General features: G+C 38.2%; 1 protein-coding gene across 1 annotated transcript in view; it reads left to right on the forward strand.

Annotated features, from left to right (window-relative positions):
* The window catches only part of CTTNBP2 (cortactin binding protein 2), a gene marked incomplete at its 5' end in the record, with an annotated part of 133,703 nt that overhangs the window by 39,456 nt on the left and 75,663 nt on the right, over window positions 1-18,584 (forward strand). The window contains 1 exon segment of the mRNA XM_008705893.2: window positions 10,247-10,471. Coding sequence (XP_008704115.2) covers window positions 10,247-10,471 — 225 coding nt within the window.

Here is an 18,584-nt window from a genome sequence, read left to right on the forward strand (position 1 = left end):
TCAAAGACAAAATCGTAATGAAATTAGACAATAATTTGAACTGAATGACAGCAAAAATACATCAAAATATTTGAGTTACAGCTTAGAGGAAAATTTAGTGCTTTAAATGCTTGTATTTAAGAGGTGAAAGATCTAAAAATGACTTACGGCTCTACTTTGAGAAACTATAAAGAGGGGACAGCAAAGTAAACACTAAATAGAAGGAAAAAATATTTTTAATCAAGAGCAGCTATCGGGGCGCCTGGGTGGCTCAGTCATTAGGCATCTGCCTTCGGCTCAGGGCGTGATCCCAGAGTCCTGGGATTGAGTCCCGCATCGGGCTCCCTGCTCTGCTGGGAGCCTGCTTCTTCCTCTCCCACTCCCCCTGCTTGTGTTCCCTCTCTCGCTGGCTGTCTCTCTCTCTCTGCCAAATAAATAAATAAAATCTTTAAAAAAAATAAAGAGCAGCTATCAGTGAAATATAAAACAGACAATATAGAATATTAATGAAGCCAAAATCTGGCTCATTAAAAAAGTCATCAAAATTGACATATTCCTGCGGTGCCCGGCTGGCTCAGTCGGTAGAGCATGGGACTCTTGGTCTTAAGGTTGTGAGTTCAAGCTGCACATAGGATATAGAGCTTACTTCAAAAAAGGGGCGGGGGGAGAGAAAATTCCTAGCTATAAAATGAGCAAGAACACAAAAGGCAAGTCACCATATTGGGAATGAAAAAAAGGGGATTATCACTACAGATCCTATAGACATCACAAAGATATTAAGTGAATACTGTGAACAACTTGAACATCCTAGATGGAGTAGGCAAATATCTTGAAAAATACAACTTACAAAATTGCTATGAGAAAGAAAAAGTCCAAACAGCCTCATATCTATTTTAAAAATTCATTAGGAATTTTAAAAACCTTCCCCAGAGAAAAACTCCAGGCCTGGATGATATGGTAAATGCTATATCAAACATTCAAAAAATAAATATTGCTAATATACACAAACCTTTTTAAAAAATACGCCGGGGGCATCATGGCCCATTTCATTTTATGGAGTTAGCAGTACTCTAATCCCCAAACTGACAAAGATATTTAAAAAGTAAAGAAGGAGACTGTACACCGATATCTCTCATAACTACAGATGCAAAAAAAACCCAAAAAACAAAAAAACCCACAAAACCCAAGCAAACTACTGGTGGTGGGAATTGGCAAACTCTCTTTGAAGAGGAATTTGGTAATTTCAAAAGTCTTTAGAATATTTTTATTCTTTAATCCAGTAATACTGCTATGGATTTGCTCTAACACACGTTCTCACAAGTTTACCTCCAGACAGGTTAGAATAATCAAATGCAAACTCAGTGAGAAACAATGAGATTTTTTAAATAGATTTGTTTATGCAATTAAATATTAAAAATATTGATATAGGGGTGCCTGGGTGGCTCATTTGGTTAAGCTCCAATGCTTGGTTTTGGCTCACGTCATGATCTCGGGGTCATGGGATCGAGCCCTGCATTGGTCTCTGCACTTAACACAGAGTCTCCTTGAGATTCTCTCTCCCTCTCCCTCCTCCCCCTGCTCGTGCACTTGAGTGTGCTCTAAAATAAATAAATAGATAAAACCTTAAAAAATATTGATATAGATTATTGAAATGGGAAACAAAGTGGGAAAGGCTACTTAAACATAATCCCTGAAGTTCTTGACAAGTATTTTTTTTATTTTTATTTTTTATTATATTATGTTAGTCACCATACAGTACATCCCTGGTTTCCGATGTAAGGCTCGATGATTCATTAGTTGCGTATAACACCCAGTGCACCATGCAATACGTGCCCTCCTTACTACCCATCACCAGCCTATCCCATTCCCCCACCCCCCTCCCCTCTGAGTTGACAAGTATTTTTTTAATACATGCTTGGAAAAAATATAGAGTACAAGGCAAATTTAATGGTGACTGCCTTTCAGTGATTGAATTATGGATGGTAGTTTTTTTTCCCCCTTTTAACAGTATTTTCGCACATTGTTTAGTGAACATGCATTATTTTAAATAAAAATATAAAGTAGTTCAAATATGCTTATAGATTTGGATGAATACACTTAGTTTTTTATTAATGTTGAAATAATAGTGCCTCGCTCATGAAATTTAGAATTATTTTTTATATGAAAAGTTCATTTATAATTAACAGTCATAGGAGTGACTAATTCCAGTAACAGAAACCATTGCTTCTGTTAACCTTAGATAACTAACTAGTATTTGTGGGGTACACTGCTAGTTGTTCTTTAAGTTACAGAGGTGTAAAAGGCCCTGTTTTAACTGTCTCGTGTTGGTAAAGATGTAGCTGATCATAGCAATTAAATGCCTATGGCCGCCTTGGCAGCTGGGTTCATCTGTGTTCCAGTTCCGATTGACGGCTGCCTGGAGAGAAGAATTAGGACAAATTGTGAGGCTTTTCCTTTATTCAGCTTCAAGTGTGCTGATAACTTAATCATATGTACTCCGAGTAAGAGAACAGAACGGTGCAGCCCTGTGTGCCATGCTTGACCTAGTTAGGGAATAAAGGTAATCTTATTTTTACAGATGTGCATGGACCACGTATCTGGCTGAGACGGATGTGTGCAAGGTGCTAAGTGGCCTATGAGATCAAAAGAAAGGGTTGGGAGATTACTTCTGGCTCTCATTTCTGTGAAACAAAGCCATTTCATGGATTTTGTTATAATGGTCTACATTTTTGAGAGAAAATTAGTGATTTATTGAAGGAAAACTTCTAGATTTTAGCCTTAGGAACCAAATAAATCTAAGTCTATCTTGATTTATGATTCATAACACGCATTATGTATATTCTTGGCATGACAGTTTCCATACATCCGGGTGATTATGTGCGTGAGCAGCTATGACATTGTAGGTGTCAGAGGAGTTGGGAAAGGAGGGAGGAGAGAGAGCAGGGAAAATGTGCCTCTTCTTTGACTTTCTATTCCAGTGTGGCATGGCAGATCATGGGACGGCGTGACACCCCTTCATTTCCTTGTGCTGTGTGTCTTGCCATATGCAAACAATGTCTGAAATGTATTCACTGAAATGAACTTTTCAGACTTTTTGGCATGTACTTCATATTCCAAGAAGTTCTCTTTTGTTCCTGGCTAGTGAATTTCTGAGACTTTGCAATCAGTGAAGGGCAGTGATGGTGCTCCAAGAGAGTATGTAATTTTTACATTGCTGTTTTACCCTCTGTTGTCTATTTACCTGCTCCGTGTGTGTGTGTGGGGGGGGTTGTATATGAATATGTAAACAGACTCCTACATTATTCTACCCCTCTTAGAGTGAGAATGAGTTCTGAGGACCCATGGCTTATCTCTGGTTTCCTATTCCCTTTTATTTACAAGTAGGATTTTTTCCTCCTTTCTTCTTAGAATAGCTCTTAATTTTTTTTTTTTGGAGGGAGGTTGTTTAATCTTGGTCTATTTGAACTCTTCCATTAAGAGAGAAATTTGGAGAGAGGTAAATTTTTATGTTGACTGGTTGTTTGGAAAAATCTCTATGTATTTTTCATCCCTCTTGATTTCGAATAATAGTGTTTCAGGATTTGAGGGGAGTGTAACAGTCTAGAAACCAGTTACCTTACTGATTTTTGAGACCCCTGCACCCTATTTCTACTACATGTCTTTTCAGCCTATGTTTGCAACATAGCCAGAGATTTCACGCCAGTCCAGTGCAGCTTATTGTATCTCTAGAAAGCTTTGGCCCATGGAAATTTATTATTATCATGGCTATAATTTGATTGTTTGGGAGTCATGTAAATAGTCCAATACCTCTGTAAACCTGAGACACCTTCAGATACTGAAAGAATGCAGTCATGCCTCTGTGGGTTGGTTATTTATTTAATTTAATTTAATTTTATTTTATTTATTTATAGATTTTATTTATTTATTGGACAGAGAGAGACACAGCGAGAGAGGGAACACCAGCAGGGGGAGTAGGAGAGGGAGAAGCAGGCTTCCCGATGAGCAGGGAGCTGATGTGGGGCTCGATTCCAGGACCCTGGGATCATGACCTGAGCCGAAGGCAGAGGCTTAATGACTGAGCCACCCAGGCACCCCTCTGTGAGTCTTTTAAGCATTCCTGTTTCCTTCTCTGAAATTTCAGTTCTGTCCTCAGGTTCTTTTTCTATTGATTATTATTTAAATATTTCACCCAGAACTGAGCCCAGTAGTCCAGGAATTGTCTAGTTCTGATATCTTTCTTCTATTAATTAATGAACCTTGGAATTGAATTGCTGGTTTGAGGTGTGGGGGAGGGACAGTTTCCATTTCACTGTTCACTCCTTGAATATAGTGTTGATTGCAACCCCTAGGCTTTTCATACTTGCTTCTGTTTTTTTTTTACTCAAGAACTGACTCATATTTATTCCTGAGAACCTCCGTCTTGTCAGATTGGGCTCATCATTTCAACCATCCCTTGTGGTTTTATGTCCTTGGCACCCGAGACAGTGGCAGAGTAGGCTAAAGCTGAGGACAGAATTTCTTAGTCTTGCAGTTAGATCTGTATTAATGCTTTAAACATATTTTTAGTTAATCAGTACTTTTCGATAAAATCAGTACTTTTTGAAAAAGAAACCATTTTTTTAGAAACCATTTTTTTCCTGTTGAATTGTTTTTTACATTTAGATGACATTCTCTGAAGAATCTTAGGAAAAGAAAAAAACCCTTAAGTTTGATTAAATTTTATTAGCCATATGGTCAGTAACAATGAAAGTAAATATAGAGCATTGAGGATACTCTTAACTTCTTGAAATATGAAGTCATATTTGTGTCTTTTAAACTTCATTTCTTTGTACTGGTTGGATAGTGTTATAAACATTACTTATTTTGAACCTTTTTTTAGTGTTCCAAATACTCTAGTCATAATGATCTTTATTTTATTTTTTTAAAGATTTTATTTATTTTTTTTGAGAGAGCGGAGCCAGAGAGAGAGCGCAAGTTGGGGATGGGCAGAGGCAGAGGGAGAGGGAGTACTAGGCTCCCTGCTGAGCAGGGAGCCCGATGTAGAACTCAATCCCAGGACTCTGGGATCGTGATGCCAGCTGAAGGCAGATGCCCAACAGACTGAGCCACCCAGGCACCCCCATAATAATCTTTTAGTGCTCAAAAGTGTGGACTTTGGAGTAAGACTGCCTGGGTTGAATACCAGCTCCAGTTGAAGTGACCTCGGGAGTAAGTTAATCTTTCTAAGTCTCGGTCTGCTTGTCTCTAAAATGTGAATTAAAATAATGGCTATCTCTTGGACTTATTTTTAGGAGAAAATGAGTATAAAACACCTAGCAATGGGGCGCCTGGGTAGCGCAGTCGTTAAAGCGTCTGCCTTCGGCTCAGGGCGTGATCCTGGAGTTCCGGGATCGAGTCCCACATCAGGCTCCTCCGCTGGGAGCCTGCTTCTTCCTCTCCCACTCCCCTGCTGTGTTCCCTCTCTCACTGGCTGTCTCTCTGTCACATAAATAAATAAAATCTTTAAAAAAACAAAACAAAACAAAACAAAAAACACCTAGCAATAAATAGTAAGGTCTCAATAAAAGTTGTCTTTTATTAGTATCATTTTTTAAAATATTACAAGATCATTTTGGCTTTTCATAAGATAAAATAATTTTAGCTATAAGTTTAAAAATGTGTTTCAAAATTAATTGGTGGTATGTTTTAATTGTGACCCACAATGCAAGTTTTAGATTTTTTTCCTAAGGAAATTACATACTCTAGGAAAAGTTGAATATTTAAGTATTTTTCCTTTTATTGTTACTAATTAGGTCCAACCTACTTCAGTTGATCTGGTTGAACAATTAAAGCCTAAAGTAGGAACTCTGTATTTGTCAAATCCTCTCCTAATAATGGCCATGTTTTATTTCTTTCTCTACAAGATCTTATAAAACTTCAGATTCTGATTGAAATTATATTTCTATCAATGTAGCTAGCTTTAAGGGTTCCTCTAAAAGTCTGTTTTCATAATTATAGTCTGTGTCTTTATAATGACTCATTTCTCTGAAATGCGTTTCATTCTCAAGTAATTCTGATGCATAAACCAAGAAATTATCTGCACATTCAGCTCTTCCTTTTTTAAGGGAAAGGCCTCTTCAAACCCAATATGATAAATACCAAGTCATTTTTTTGTTACATGATCTCCTTAAATATTAAACGTTGTATGTATTGTTGGTCTATCCTTACCAAAAGTAATGTAGTACATTAAGAATCAAATACTCTGTTATAAAGTAAGACGTCCTAAGGTAAACATTTTTTCAAGAATGTTAAAAGGAATAAGCATTAACAGTTAGTTGAAAAGTGTGTAAAATTAAGGAATGTCAATTGGCTTGGGCATGTGTTCAGTTATAAATGCTTGCCTAAATCCAAATTAAGCTAAACTCTGTATCTTTTGGGATGAGCAGAAGAGGAGGAGATGGCAGTGAGGGTTAGTGGTCAATGGGAAGTAACTTAGGAGAAGGATGGGAGGGTGTCCCAACCTGCCAGCATCACATGGACAAAGGTATGGGGGGACAGAGTGCTTAACAATGAATATGAGAATGTTGAAGGGCTTTAAGCAGAAAAGTGACTGACCTTTCCTTGGAAAGGTATTCTGACAACTCTGTGACAACTCAGAGTGCCTCTATTATATACAATCTTAGGTTTCGGGTGTAAGTAGTACAAAGAATCATAAACCATGGAAAATCAACAGTTACCCCCCTGTAGTTTTCCTGAAAGTGCTCTCACGTGGTTTTATTTCAGAGAGTTAATTGAGTCCTTTCTGGGATCCCCTAGTTCTGCCTCAGGTAGTGTGTAAACTAATACTTGGTCATCATTTTCTTAGGAATTAGTTCTGCATAGAGGAGTCTGACATTGGTGGAACTTCCTCCCCAGGTTCCTGGTAAGATTGGTCCCTTTGTGAGGAAACTTGACTTCCTTTACCAGGGAAAATGGCCTGAGCTCTTTCCTTAGGGGACTCTGGGTTACCAATGATATTTTCCTAAGGCCATTGGATGCTACATTTATCTGTGCAACAAGAATACATTACACACCCATTGTGTGTTCTTTGGTGGGTTGGCAGAATGTCAGCTGAATAAAATTGCCCCTACTTGAAAGGAGCTCAGAGCAAATGTTTAGGAGAAGACAGCCCCACTCGGCCCAGAGTGACTGGACTCTTCCCATAATAGAGATTACAAACTGGGTGTCCTGTCATCTTGCATTCCCAGATTGTGTTTAGGTGAAGTTTCATGAGTGCTTCCTATAGACTAGCTTGGGCCATAAGCACCAGAGTGTGGGAATGAGATTGATTCAGGTCCTGTTCAGTAGAGAAGTCAGGAGAACATGGAACCTCTTCTGACAAAAACTGTGTTCTAGGTGCTACATAAGGAGTGTATGCAAGGCTAGCTTCATGGGTGTGCAACCTGTGCAGTGCAGAGGGCCATGCACTTAGGAAAGCCCCCGTTCGGTTAAATGGTATGCCGTCACCATCTTGAAATTCTTAATTTTTGAACAAAGGGAGCTTTGTTTTCATTTTGTACTGGGCCTTGCAGATTATGTAGTCTGTCCTAAATTGATGACCTACATTGAAGGAAACTATAGTTGAAGAGACCCCAGCAGTGGGACGAGAGGGTGGTGGCCCTCTAAAGTCACCAGACACTTCATAGGGACACAGTAGGCTTTAAATATTCACGACACTCAGTTGGTAAGGCTAGTCTTCCAACTGAACCAGTCAGGTGGAATCATCCTGCTCCCCTCACTTGCAGGCCCTTCTAGCCCAGAGAGAATGGAAACCATTTAGAAAGAGGGGGAGACGATTTATGTAAAGGGAGAGATGTTTTCATCAACCCTCCTTTCCCAGGCAGTACAGATTACCCTGCCACAGATCTTTGCTGGGAAAAGGAAGGTGCATTGAGACAGGTTTATATCTTAAAATGACTATAAGACTTGTATTTAGAGAAAAGTAAGAGGAAAAAAAAGTAAGAGAAAATTCATAGGGGTATCTCAGGTTTTCATCCAGGGGTGGGGGACGAGTTACTACGTTGAACAAAAATTAAGAGAAAAGTGAAGGAAAGCAAAATGAACTCGCTTTTGAAATTGCATCTTGGAAGTGATACTCAGTTTATTGATGACTTAATTGAATTTGAAGAATCTAGAAATATCAAATGCTTTTTCACTCATAAATCATGTTGACTTTTAAGTTTAAAATGATCCTCTGAAATGATCCTAGCTTAAATTTAATGGTGAAATTGGGCTTTTTGTCAACTGTATTTCTTAATCTAATTTGGTAATAGGAAAAGAAATGTTAGATTTGCCCATTTGTCATTTGCACTTGTGTTTATCTAGTTGTTGGCTTGCTCACAGTGGTCTAAAAATGGAAAAGTCTCGTTGTTCAATGCACTTTTAAAGTGAGGAAATTTATGTAATATTTCTGTAGAAAACATTTAATGTTTTGGACAATTAGCTTGATTTATTGTAAAGTAATTTAGTTTTTCCACTGGCAGTGACATAGAATAATTTTTTTCAAGTGGCTATTCTACATGACCTAAGTTCGGAAAATGTTGCTAGTTTCAATATATTTCTACTGTTTTCCATTTATGCAAAGACTGTTGTAGGCTAATTATAGAAAATTTCATTTAGTGCCATGTGGATGTGAAATTAACGGACTGACACTGAGAGTGAAATGAGGTTACATTCTTTTCTGGGACTCTTTGAACTCTATTTTCATGCCCTTCAACAATGAGGAGATATTTGCATCTTCTTAAATCTTCTAGGTTTTGGGTTTTTTTTTTGTAGTTCAGTCAAACTTCACAAAATATGAATGTTGTGACTTTTTGACATAAAAATTTCATCAAGTATTTTCTTCTTTAGCAGATATCCTTATAAATTCTTTCTGGCTCTACAAAACTTGTAGGAGATTTATATTTTGTGACTGAGCTTGATAAGTATTATGTGAAATAGAAGTTCTATCAAGGTAGAATGAACAGACACTTTTCCAATGAAGACATACAAATGGCTAACAGACACATGAAAAAATGTTCAAAATCATTAGCCATCAAGGAAATTCAAATCAAAACCACACTGAGATACCACCTTACGCCAGTTAGAATGGCAAAAATTGACAAGGCAAGAAACAACAATTGTTGGAGAGGATGTGGAGAAAGGGGATCCCTCCTACATTGTTGGTGGGAATGCAAGTTGGTACAGCCACTCTGGAAAACAGTGTGGAGGTCCCTTAAAAAGTTAAAAATTGAGCTACCCTAAGATCCAGCCATTGCACTACTGGGTGTTTACCCCAAAGATACAGACGTAGTAAAGAGAAGGGCCATATGCACCCCAATGTTCATAGCAGCAATGTCCACAATAGCTAAATCGTGGAAGGAGCCAAGATGCCCTTCAACAGATGACTGGATTAAGAAGATGTGGTCCATATATACAATGGAATATTACTCAGCTATCAGAAAGAACGAGTTCTCAACATTTGCTGCAACATGGACGGCACTGGAGGAGATAATGCTAAGTGAAATAAGTCAAGCAGAGAAAGACAACTGTCATATGATTTCTCTCATCTATGGAACATAAGAACTAGGAAGATCGGTAGGAGAAGAAAGGGATAAAGAAAGGGGGGGTAATCAGAAGGGGGAATGAAACATGAGAGACTATGGACTATGAGAAACAAACTGAGGACCTCAGAGGGGAGGAGGGTGGGGGAATGGGATAGACCGGTGATGGGTAGTAAGGAGGGCACGTATTGCATGGTGCACTGGGTGTTATACGCAACTAATGAATCATCGAGCTTTACATCGGAAACCGGGGATGTACTGTATGGTGACTAACATAATATAATAAAAAATCATTAAAAAAAAAAGTTCTATCAAGGTAGAGATAATTTTATTTTTGAACTTTTGCTAGAAGCTATTTTGATTGTTGGTACTTCTGATTTTACTTTAAACTAGAAAAGACTGTACCTAAAACACAGATTCTTGAAGGAGTGAGCATCTTGGGAAAAAACTGTATTTGCTTCATTTGTAATTTAAAAGACATTCATGAAGGAAGAAAATTTAAAAGTAGGCTGAATGGCATGCCAGGCTAGACAGGGATTGGGGTCACATTCCCCTCGCTTCTCGCTCAGCGCCTGACATCATACGTAAGCCATTACTCAAAACAGTTGTGAATACCATTTGGAAAAGTAATCACAAAACCTTCTTATAAATATCTTTCTGTATATTTTTATTTCTTTCTTCAATACATTCCTCTGATTTTGTTCTAGGCTCGCAGGAAGGAGGTATTTATCCAGGAACGGTATGGGAGATTTAATTTGAATGACCCATTCTTGGCACTGCAGAGAGACTATGAGGCAGGTGCCGGCGATAAAGAGAAGAAGCCAGTTTGTACCAACCCCCTCTCCATCCTTGAAGCAGTCATGGCCCACTGCAGAAAGATGCAAGAAAGGATGTCCACACAGCTGGCTGCTGCTGAAAGCAGACAAAAGAAGGTATTGAGACTTTCAAACAGTCATTTTTCCTATAACACAGTGTAGGATGAAGAAGCCTTCTCCAGGCTTGTTGTTTGTTCTTAAATCTTGTCATATTTTCAAGAAGGGTGGGGATAATTGCCTCAAAAGGCAAAATGCTGACAGATTCTGGTGACCCTTTTCAAATATAATTAAAAAATAACACTAAGCTATAAAATAAGAATAACAAAGAAATTATGTTTTCTATAAAGGTTACTTTGATGCTTTCTTTAAAGTATGCTTTTTTTTTTTTTTTTTTTTTTTTTTTTTTGGACTTCCCTTTCTGGTGCCATAAGACATGCTTAACTGCTGGGCTGGGGGGTGTGATCCAGTATTGCAACCAGGGCGCTGATCAGATGGTGGTGTCCCCAACTGTCTCAGATATTTCTTTGGAACTAGAAATTACTTCTTTAAATTATGTCTTTGGAAAATGAAATCAGCATGAGGAGAATAGAATGAAATTTGCGTGGTATATGCAATCTAACAACATGTCATCTTGAAGTCCTGGTTCGTCTCAAACTCGCCTCTGGGGTCTGATGGCCGTGTCTGGGGCAGACCTCCAGGCTCCTGCTCACATGTGTTTCATTTAAACCAACCTCCTCGCCCCTCCTCACCTCCCCCACCAACACACATACACGTATTTATTATTGTACTGGAGTACATGCTTCCAAGAGTCCTAAGTGATAAAAACTTTCCTGACTTACTGCCATCAGCCATAAGGAAATATAAGTTCAAATTTTGTTCTTCTGATAGGCTTCCCAGACTACTAATTCCGTTTATTAGAAGAGAGTGAAGAAGTCAGAGAAGCTAATAATGTCTAGTATGATTAGAATTAAAAGTAATCTGTTCTTCCAACCATTATTAAAGCAGTGTGTCTTCGTCCTTTTCAGAGAACTTGTTATGGTTCACATGTAACACCTGGTTGACAATGAACCTGAATGCAGTATACTGTAAATATTTATGATACTGTCATTTAGTGTCCCTGCAATTATATCCTTGCATTGACATATATGTGCCCATGTTCCAGTATAGGTGTTGAGTGAAAGCAAACCTCTTCTTCAGTATGTCCCGCGGTAGAAAACTAAAAGCACTGGGTAAAATAGCACGGAAGACTAGAAGGCTTTCCATGTGTGTGAGGCAAAATCAAACAGTTTTACTCTGAACTTTACAAACCCTTTACAAAGCCCTGCAGAGCAACCATTGAGGTCTCTGGAGATTTTCTGAAATCCCCAGGAACCGCATAAGCAAGAGCCAGTATATTTCAGCTGATGTCACTGAAGCTCATTTGTATTTCTTGGATGAGACACATTTCAATTATGTTCTTAACGTGTCAAATGAGCTATTTCATAATAAAGTATTTCTGCTGGGTTTTATGCTGTGCTATCAAAAATAAGAAAATATTTTGTTTTCATTGTAATTTGCATTTAATGTATAAAAATGCATGCTTTCCTAAATTTTACTTCAGTTTTGTATTTTATCTATCATTTCTCTTGTAGGAGAAAAGGAAGGAACTCATTTCAAGTTGAATCAAAGATTTTATTATCTAGCTGATTTTTTTTTTTTTAATCAACTTACATCCTGTTTGTTTCTGAATGACTGGGTCATTTCCAACCTGGCTGGAAGTGAAAGGAAATTGTTTCTGTCCTATGGGTCCTGAGAGGCTAATACGAAATGAGCCAGTGATCTGTCTCCCACGTATAACGGGGATACAGGAGTCCTTTATGGTCAAATTCATTGGCCTGTGTAGTCTCAGTGAAAGGTTGCTCTGATAGGCCGTGCTGCTCTTTGTCCATAAAGAATATTCTCTTCTGGTAGATTGTAGCATGTGAGAAGTTAGATTTTGTACTCTTATCCTGAATCTTTACTTTTAAAGAAAATATCACATCCGTTGATAAGAGCAGAAACACCAAAGTCATCTTTTTAGCAACGAAATTACCTGTAACCTTTCGTCCTGAAAGTAAATATTTTAACCAAACGTCTTCACGTCTCTTGCGTATAGAATAAATTGAAGCTCTAGAAATCTAAAATCAGAAAGACAAAAAATCCATTATTTTAAATGAGTCCAGTTCTTTAAATTACTGCCAGAACAGAAGTTGGGGAAAGCAAAGGTCCCATTATCTACAATTCAAGTATTTATTATCTGACACTGGACATAGCTCTTTGGTAATTCTAAGACATTTGGCCTGAGCACTGCTCCAGTTGGCCTTTCAAGGCGGGAGAAGAGGCTCCATGCTCATTCATGCATTGATTCCTNCTGAGACTACTAATAGGAGGGTTAACTGTTTGGTAATTTGTGTGCCAGGAAAATTTGGGCAAGAGTCAATTTGGCAAATGGACTAAGCCTGTAAAGCCACTTTGAATAAGCTAATGAGTAATCATCATGGGGAACTTTGCCTCCAGTAATCTACTTTCTGTTTAGAGCCAGTAACCCAGGGTGGAATGATATTTGGGTTTTCATTATTTATTATGTGCATCATATGTTAATGGAATTTCTATTCTAATTTATTTTCAATCATTTATTTATACTTATAAAGTATAATTTCTAGCCCTGAAATAGGAAAGACTTTTTGATTTGAACAGAACCTTTACAAGTCAGAAGCCAAAACAAAACCTAGAAAATTCAGAGGGGAGCAATTTTTTTTTTTTTTTTAACCAGTGAAAAACTAACAGTCGTTCTGTATTAACTATAGCTTCTTCTAGCTGGCAACTTAGTATAATGAGGTAAGTTGAAAAGCACGAGATGTGCCAGGCAGGATTCTTAGTGTGAGCTGGTGAAGCCAGTATTCCTGAGTTAAGCAGGAAAGTGTTTTGGTTGGCTTACAGCGTGGTAGAGCATGGCTGGGAAAGCTGGGGGACCAGGCCTTAATCAGCCAGTGTTCCTGACGAATGATCACTGTCGATCTAGTCTGCAGTGGGTTGTTACCATCATGCTCTAGGTCTTAAGTGGTGCCTCCCCTGGCCCTGCTTTTTGCAACGCTCATTTCCAATTTGAAGCCTAAGAGCAGGAGCATTTGGTTGGCCAAACAGGCCCCCCACTCTCTCTCTGGCTGTAAGGAAGATCAGGAAAGCAGCTATGGGGCATATTTAGCTTCTACCAGGGAGAATCATAAGGTGGAGAATGCTCCTAACATAGGAAGGAGTTTCAGGTGCTAGACAACCAAAGAAATGACAAATGGGTCAGAAAAGAGCAATCAAATTATTTGTTTTAATTTATTTCATATGCCTTTTTCTTCCTGTGATGAATTGTACTTGGTTCTGCCATTTGTATTCAGCACTCTCTACTTCATTATATAATACCGTTATATCAAGCATATCATTATATATGCTTTATAACATAGAAATACAATTTAAAGTTGCTCTCTAGACTTTCAAGAATAACGTGATAGAGAATCATCTAAAATACTATTTTTTAGAAAGCCTGTTTAGGACGTCTTGTACAAGGATGGTTGTTTTTTTAGCTCATTCATGAATCTTATATAATTCATTTTGACTCCCCGGGAGCATTGCAGAGTGATTATTAAGGGGGGAACTGGAGACTGAGGTCTGTGTCTGTGAGCAGAGATTTGGAGGAGAGGGTAGTTCACTTGATCCATGTCTTGCCCTCCCTCTCTTGAAACTCTAGATGAAGAGGAGGGGTCAGATGAGAACTGCAGAGCATGACTGATAGCTGTAGCCCCTATAAGGAAAAAATATTTTAATGTATCTCATTGTTAGCTGTTTGTTGACCAGGATTGGGCAGATGGGTAGAGGTGACCAGGTGAAGGGAACAGAAGGCACTGAGTGAGTATTGAATGATTTAGGGCAGCAGTGAGGAATACAGTTAAATGTCATAGAAGTATTTTGTGGTTGTGACAAACATGCATTCTGCTTTCTCATTTTACAGTTGACCCTAATTGCTTTCCTCTCTGTTTTCCACTTTGAATTAGATCTAATTGCCTTTACATTGCTGCTCTGCTCCCACCTACATAGTTTTCCCTTTCATTCTGTAAAAACAGTTGTTTGGTGCTTCTTCATTCATGGCTTCCAGTCTGGGTGCTATTCTTGGAGCAACCACCCACTTTCTCACTACCAATGAAGCTGTCTAAGTTCTCCTAAGCTCTTCCACACAATCCACTTTTTTTTGCAAAAGGGTTTGGTGATACTGCTCATGCAGAATTCCCCTTCAGGGAATTCGGCCACTACTTGAAAATGGTTGTGAGTAGATACAAAGTGAACAATAATATAACAAAGTCAACTGGAACTCCATAATCTACGTATATAGGAGGTGAGGATTCCTTTATAATTGTAGTAATGTGTGGTTGAGTTGGGGGGGGCTGTCTCTACCTGACTCCTTAAATCCACAGCCCTCGATCACTGCTCAAAACAATCCCAGATTGAGCCAGTGAGAGCCCTTTTAAGCTGACTCCTTTTGATATGTTTCCATCATTCTTTGAGTACTTCCTTATTTTCTTGCAGCAAACTATTCCAGGTTCATCTTACATTTTTCCTATCCCAGCCTCTGGAATTAGCTATTACTCCGGGGACCATTAATTTCTTTTTTAATGGAAAATGGTGTTTAGGGACAAATCTAGAGCTAGGAAATTATGTATATTTACCATAATCATATATATTTTTATAAACACACATATATTTATATTTTATTTATATGTCTATTATCAAACCGTGAATTCATACTGATATTGAAACCTCTGATTCTAAACCAAAGCCATAGAGTATGTTCTTGTCCTTTCTCTATTTAAAACTAATTTCTCCAATAGTGAGAAACCTGGCTCCCATTATACTTAAATTGATTTACTCATTACTTGAGCCTAGAACACACAGGGTAGTTTCAGAATTGCTAATCCATAGCACGATAAAAAGCGAATATACAAACCTGGAATTCACCATTTTAACAGCTCTTTAAGGATATATTTACATGAAGTGAAACTTATACATCTTAAGGATACAAATTGATGAGCTTAAGAAATGCATATACTTGTGGAATCTGTACCTCTTATAAGATAGAAAATATTTCCTTCACCAGAGAAAATTTCCTGGAATACTTTCCCCATAAGTTCCTTCCCCAATCCAAGCAACCACTGAACAGTCTTCTGAGTTTTTTCATCATGAATTAGTCTTACCTGTATAGGAGAACTTCCGGTAAAATGATGACTGTAGTTAAATATTAAGCCTTAAATGCAGAAACTGTAAGTGTCTCGATTTTGTTTTTTGTTTTTTTTTAATTTTTTAATATTGAAGTATAGTTGACATACAATGTTATACTAGTTTCCAGTGTATAACATAGTGGTCGGACAGTTCGGTACATTATGCAGTGCTCCCCATGGTAAGTGTTGCTACTGCATGTCACCAAACAGTGTTATTACGGTATTATTGACTGTGTTCCCTCTACTGTACTTTTCATTTCTGTGACCTGTTTAACTGGAAGTTTGTACCTCTTAATCCCCTTCACCTATTTCACCCATCTTTTCACCACCCCCACCTCAGGTAACCATCAATTTGTTCTTTGTATTTATGCATTTGTTTCTGTTTTTTGTTTCTTCATTTGTGGTTTTCTTTTTTTTTAATCCCCCATGTAAGTGAAATCATGTGGATCTAGAGGGTATTATGCTAAGTGAAATAAGTCAGGTGGGGAAAGATCAACTTTGCTTTTCCTTTATCAAAATTGTTTTGCCTGTTTTCCTACAAATTTGAAATCAGTTTGTTGGTTTTCCCAAAAGTTTGCAGGGATTGAAATTTTATTGAATCTGTAGACTACTTTGTTGAGAATGGACATGAACAAGATTGAGTCTCCTAACCCATTATCATAGCATATTTGTCCATTTTTTAGTTTTTGATGATTTCTTTTAACAATGTTTTATTGTTTTCAGTGTAGTGGTCTTAAATGCCTTTTGCTGGGTCTACTCCTAAGTATTTTATGTTTTTGATACTGTTATAAATCACACTGTGTTTTTAAAAACTTTTTTCCAGATATTTATGGCTAGTATACAGGTATTGAAATTATTTTTGTATGTTGACATTGTATCCTGTGATCTCGCTAAGCTTGCTTATTAGTTTTAGCAGTTGTTTTGTATATTATATATGGTTTTGTGGGTAAACAAACATATCATCTGTGAATAGAACCCATCTTACTACTTGCTTTCTAAGTTGCCTGTCTGCCTGTCTGCCTGCCTTGTTCTCCCCACACCCTCCTATCATCATACTGACTGGAACCTCCCGTGGTATATTGTTGAATAGAAGTGGTGAGAGACGACTTCAGTGCTTTCTCCTTTTCTCAGGGAGGAAAGAGTGAGTTTCAACATTAAGTATGATGTTAGCTGTGCTTCTTTATAGATGCCCTTTACGTCACTGAGGTTTTATTCTAGGTTGAGAGGTTTTTATCATGAATGGGTTTTGCATTTTGTGAAATGGTTTATCTGCATCTATTGGTGTGGTGTGGTCATGGTTTTTCTCTTAAGTCTTTTAAGGTGATGAATTACACTTATTTTCGAATACTGAAACAACTTGCATTCCTGAGGTAAACTTCAGAGGGTTACCTTTTATTAATCTTTTTAGTATATTGCTGGATTTGGTTAGCCTGTATTTTGATAGGAAGTTTGCATCTTTATTCATGAGTGATCATTTTTCTGTAAATTAAGAAAAATCCTTGACTGGTTTGGACTTCAAGGTAATTCTGGTATAAAATGAATTGGAACATTTTCTTCTCTCTTTTCTGAAAGGGTATATATAAGTTTGGCATTATTTCTTTCTTTAATGTTTGGTAGACATCACAGGTAAAGCCATATGAACTAGAAATTTTCTTTGAGATAAAGTTTTTATTTGTGGATTCAAGTTCCTTGAAATATAGAAGGCCATTCCAATTTTCTTTTTCTTTTTTTTTTTTTTCTTTTTAAGATTTTATTTATTTGACAGAGACAGGAAGGGAGAGCACAAGCAGGGGGAGTGGCAGAGGGAGAGGGAAAAGCAGGCTCCCTGCTGAGCAGGGACTCCCTACCTCACCCCCCCCCCCCATGCCTGCCAGGGTGATCCCAGGACCTTGGGATTATGACCTGAGCCAAAGGCAGAGCCTTTGGATTATGACTGAGCCACCCAGGCGTCCCAAAGAATGAAACTAATTCCTATGTAATCTTTACTTCTAATCCAGTGGTTCACAGCCAAGGACAGTTTGCCTCCCACAGCACATCTGGCAAAGTCTGGAGACATTTAAAAAAAAAAAATTTTTTTTAAAGTAATCTCTGCTCCCAGTGGGCAGCTTGAACTCATAACCCCAAGGTCAAGAGTCACACACTGTACCAACTGACCCAGCTAGGCACCCCCATCTGGAGACATTTTTGGTTGTCACACTTGGGGAGAGGGTGCTGCTGGCATCAAGTATGTGAAGGTCAGGGATGCTGCTGAACAGCCTGGTATGGACAGAACAGGCCTCCACGGGAGAAAAATTACCTGCCCCAACGTCCACAGCACCAAGGTATTGTAAATATAGGTAAATGAATCTAGAGGTTTAAACTTGGACAAGAGAACACAGGTAAAATTCAGCATTTTGGAACTTGAAAACTAATTTTTGTCTCAAGATCAGGAGCACATGTGGTTTGGTGTTTGGGAGAAAAAGGCTGGAAACAGCACCTCAAGTGTTCTAGTAAGCACTTAACCTGCTTATATTCAGACTCCAGAATGTCTCCTTGCAGCTGGCAATAGCTGAAATATTTGCTTGATTCTTTCAGCCATTCAGCAACCACCTCTGTCATTCAAGGTGGTGTCTCCCCCATGAATATGTAATTCAGGAGTCAGCCACGGATTCTGATGGGGTTAATTGTGGCAGCCCTAGTTCCATTTTTGACTCCTCGAGCCAGTATAGGGAGCACTCTGTGCTTGAGCTCCTGCTGCCCGTGCTGCCAGGACAGGGAATTGCCCTCACTTGAAAAGCTATACAAGGGCAAATCTCATCCAATTCTTTTGGCTCCTCTAAATGGAGGGTGTACTCCTCTCCTCTTTTACCACTTACTCCTCTCCAAAGCCTTCAAATAGTTATTTTTTAAAAATATTTTTTTTCTAAGGGTTTGTAATTATTATCTGCAGAAGAGCTAGTCTAATAAAAGTT

This window comes from Ursus maritimus, unplaced genomic scaffold (genome assembly GCF_017311325.1).
Source record: "Ursus maritimus isolate PB19 unplaced genomic scaffold, ASM1731132v1 scaffold_3, whole genome shotgun sequence".
In the NCBI taxonomy this organism is placed as follows: domain Eukaryota; kingdom Metazoa; phylum Chordata; class Mammalia; order Carnivora; family Ursidae; genus Ursus; species Ursus maritimus.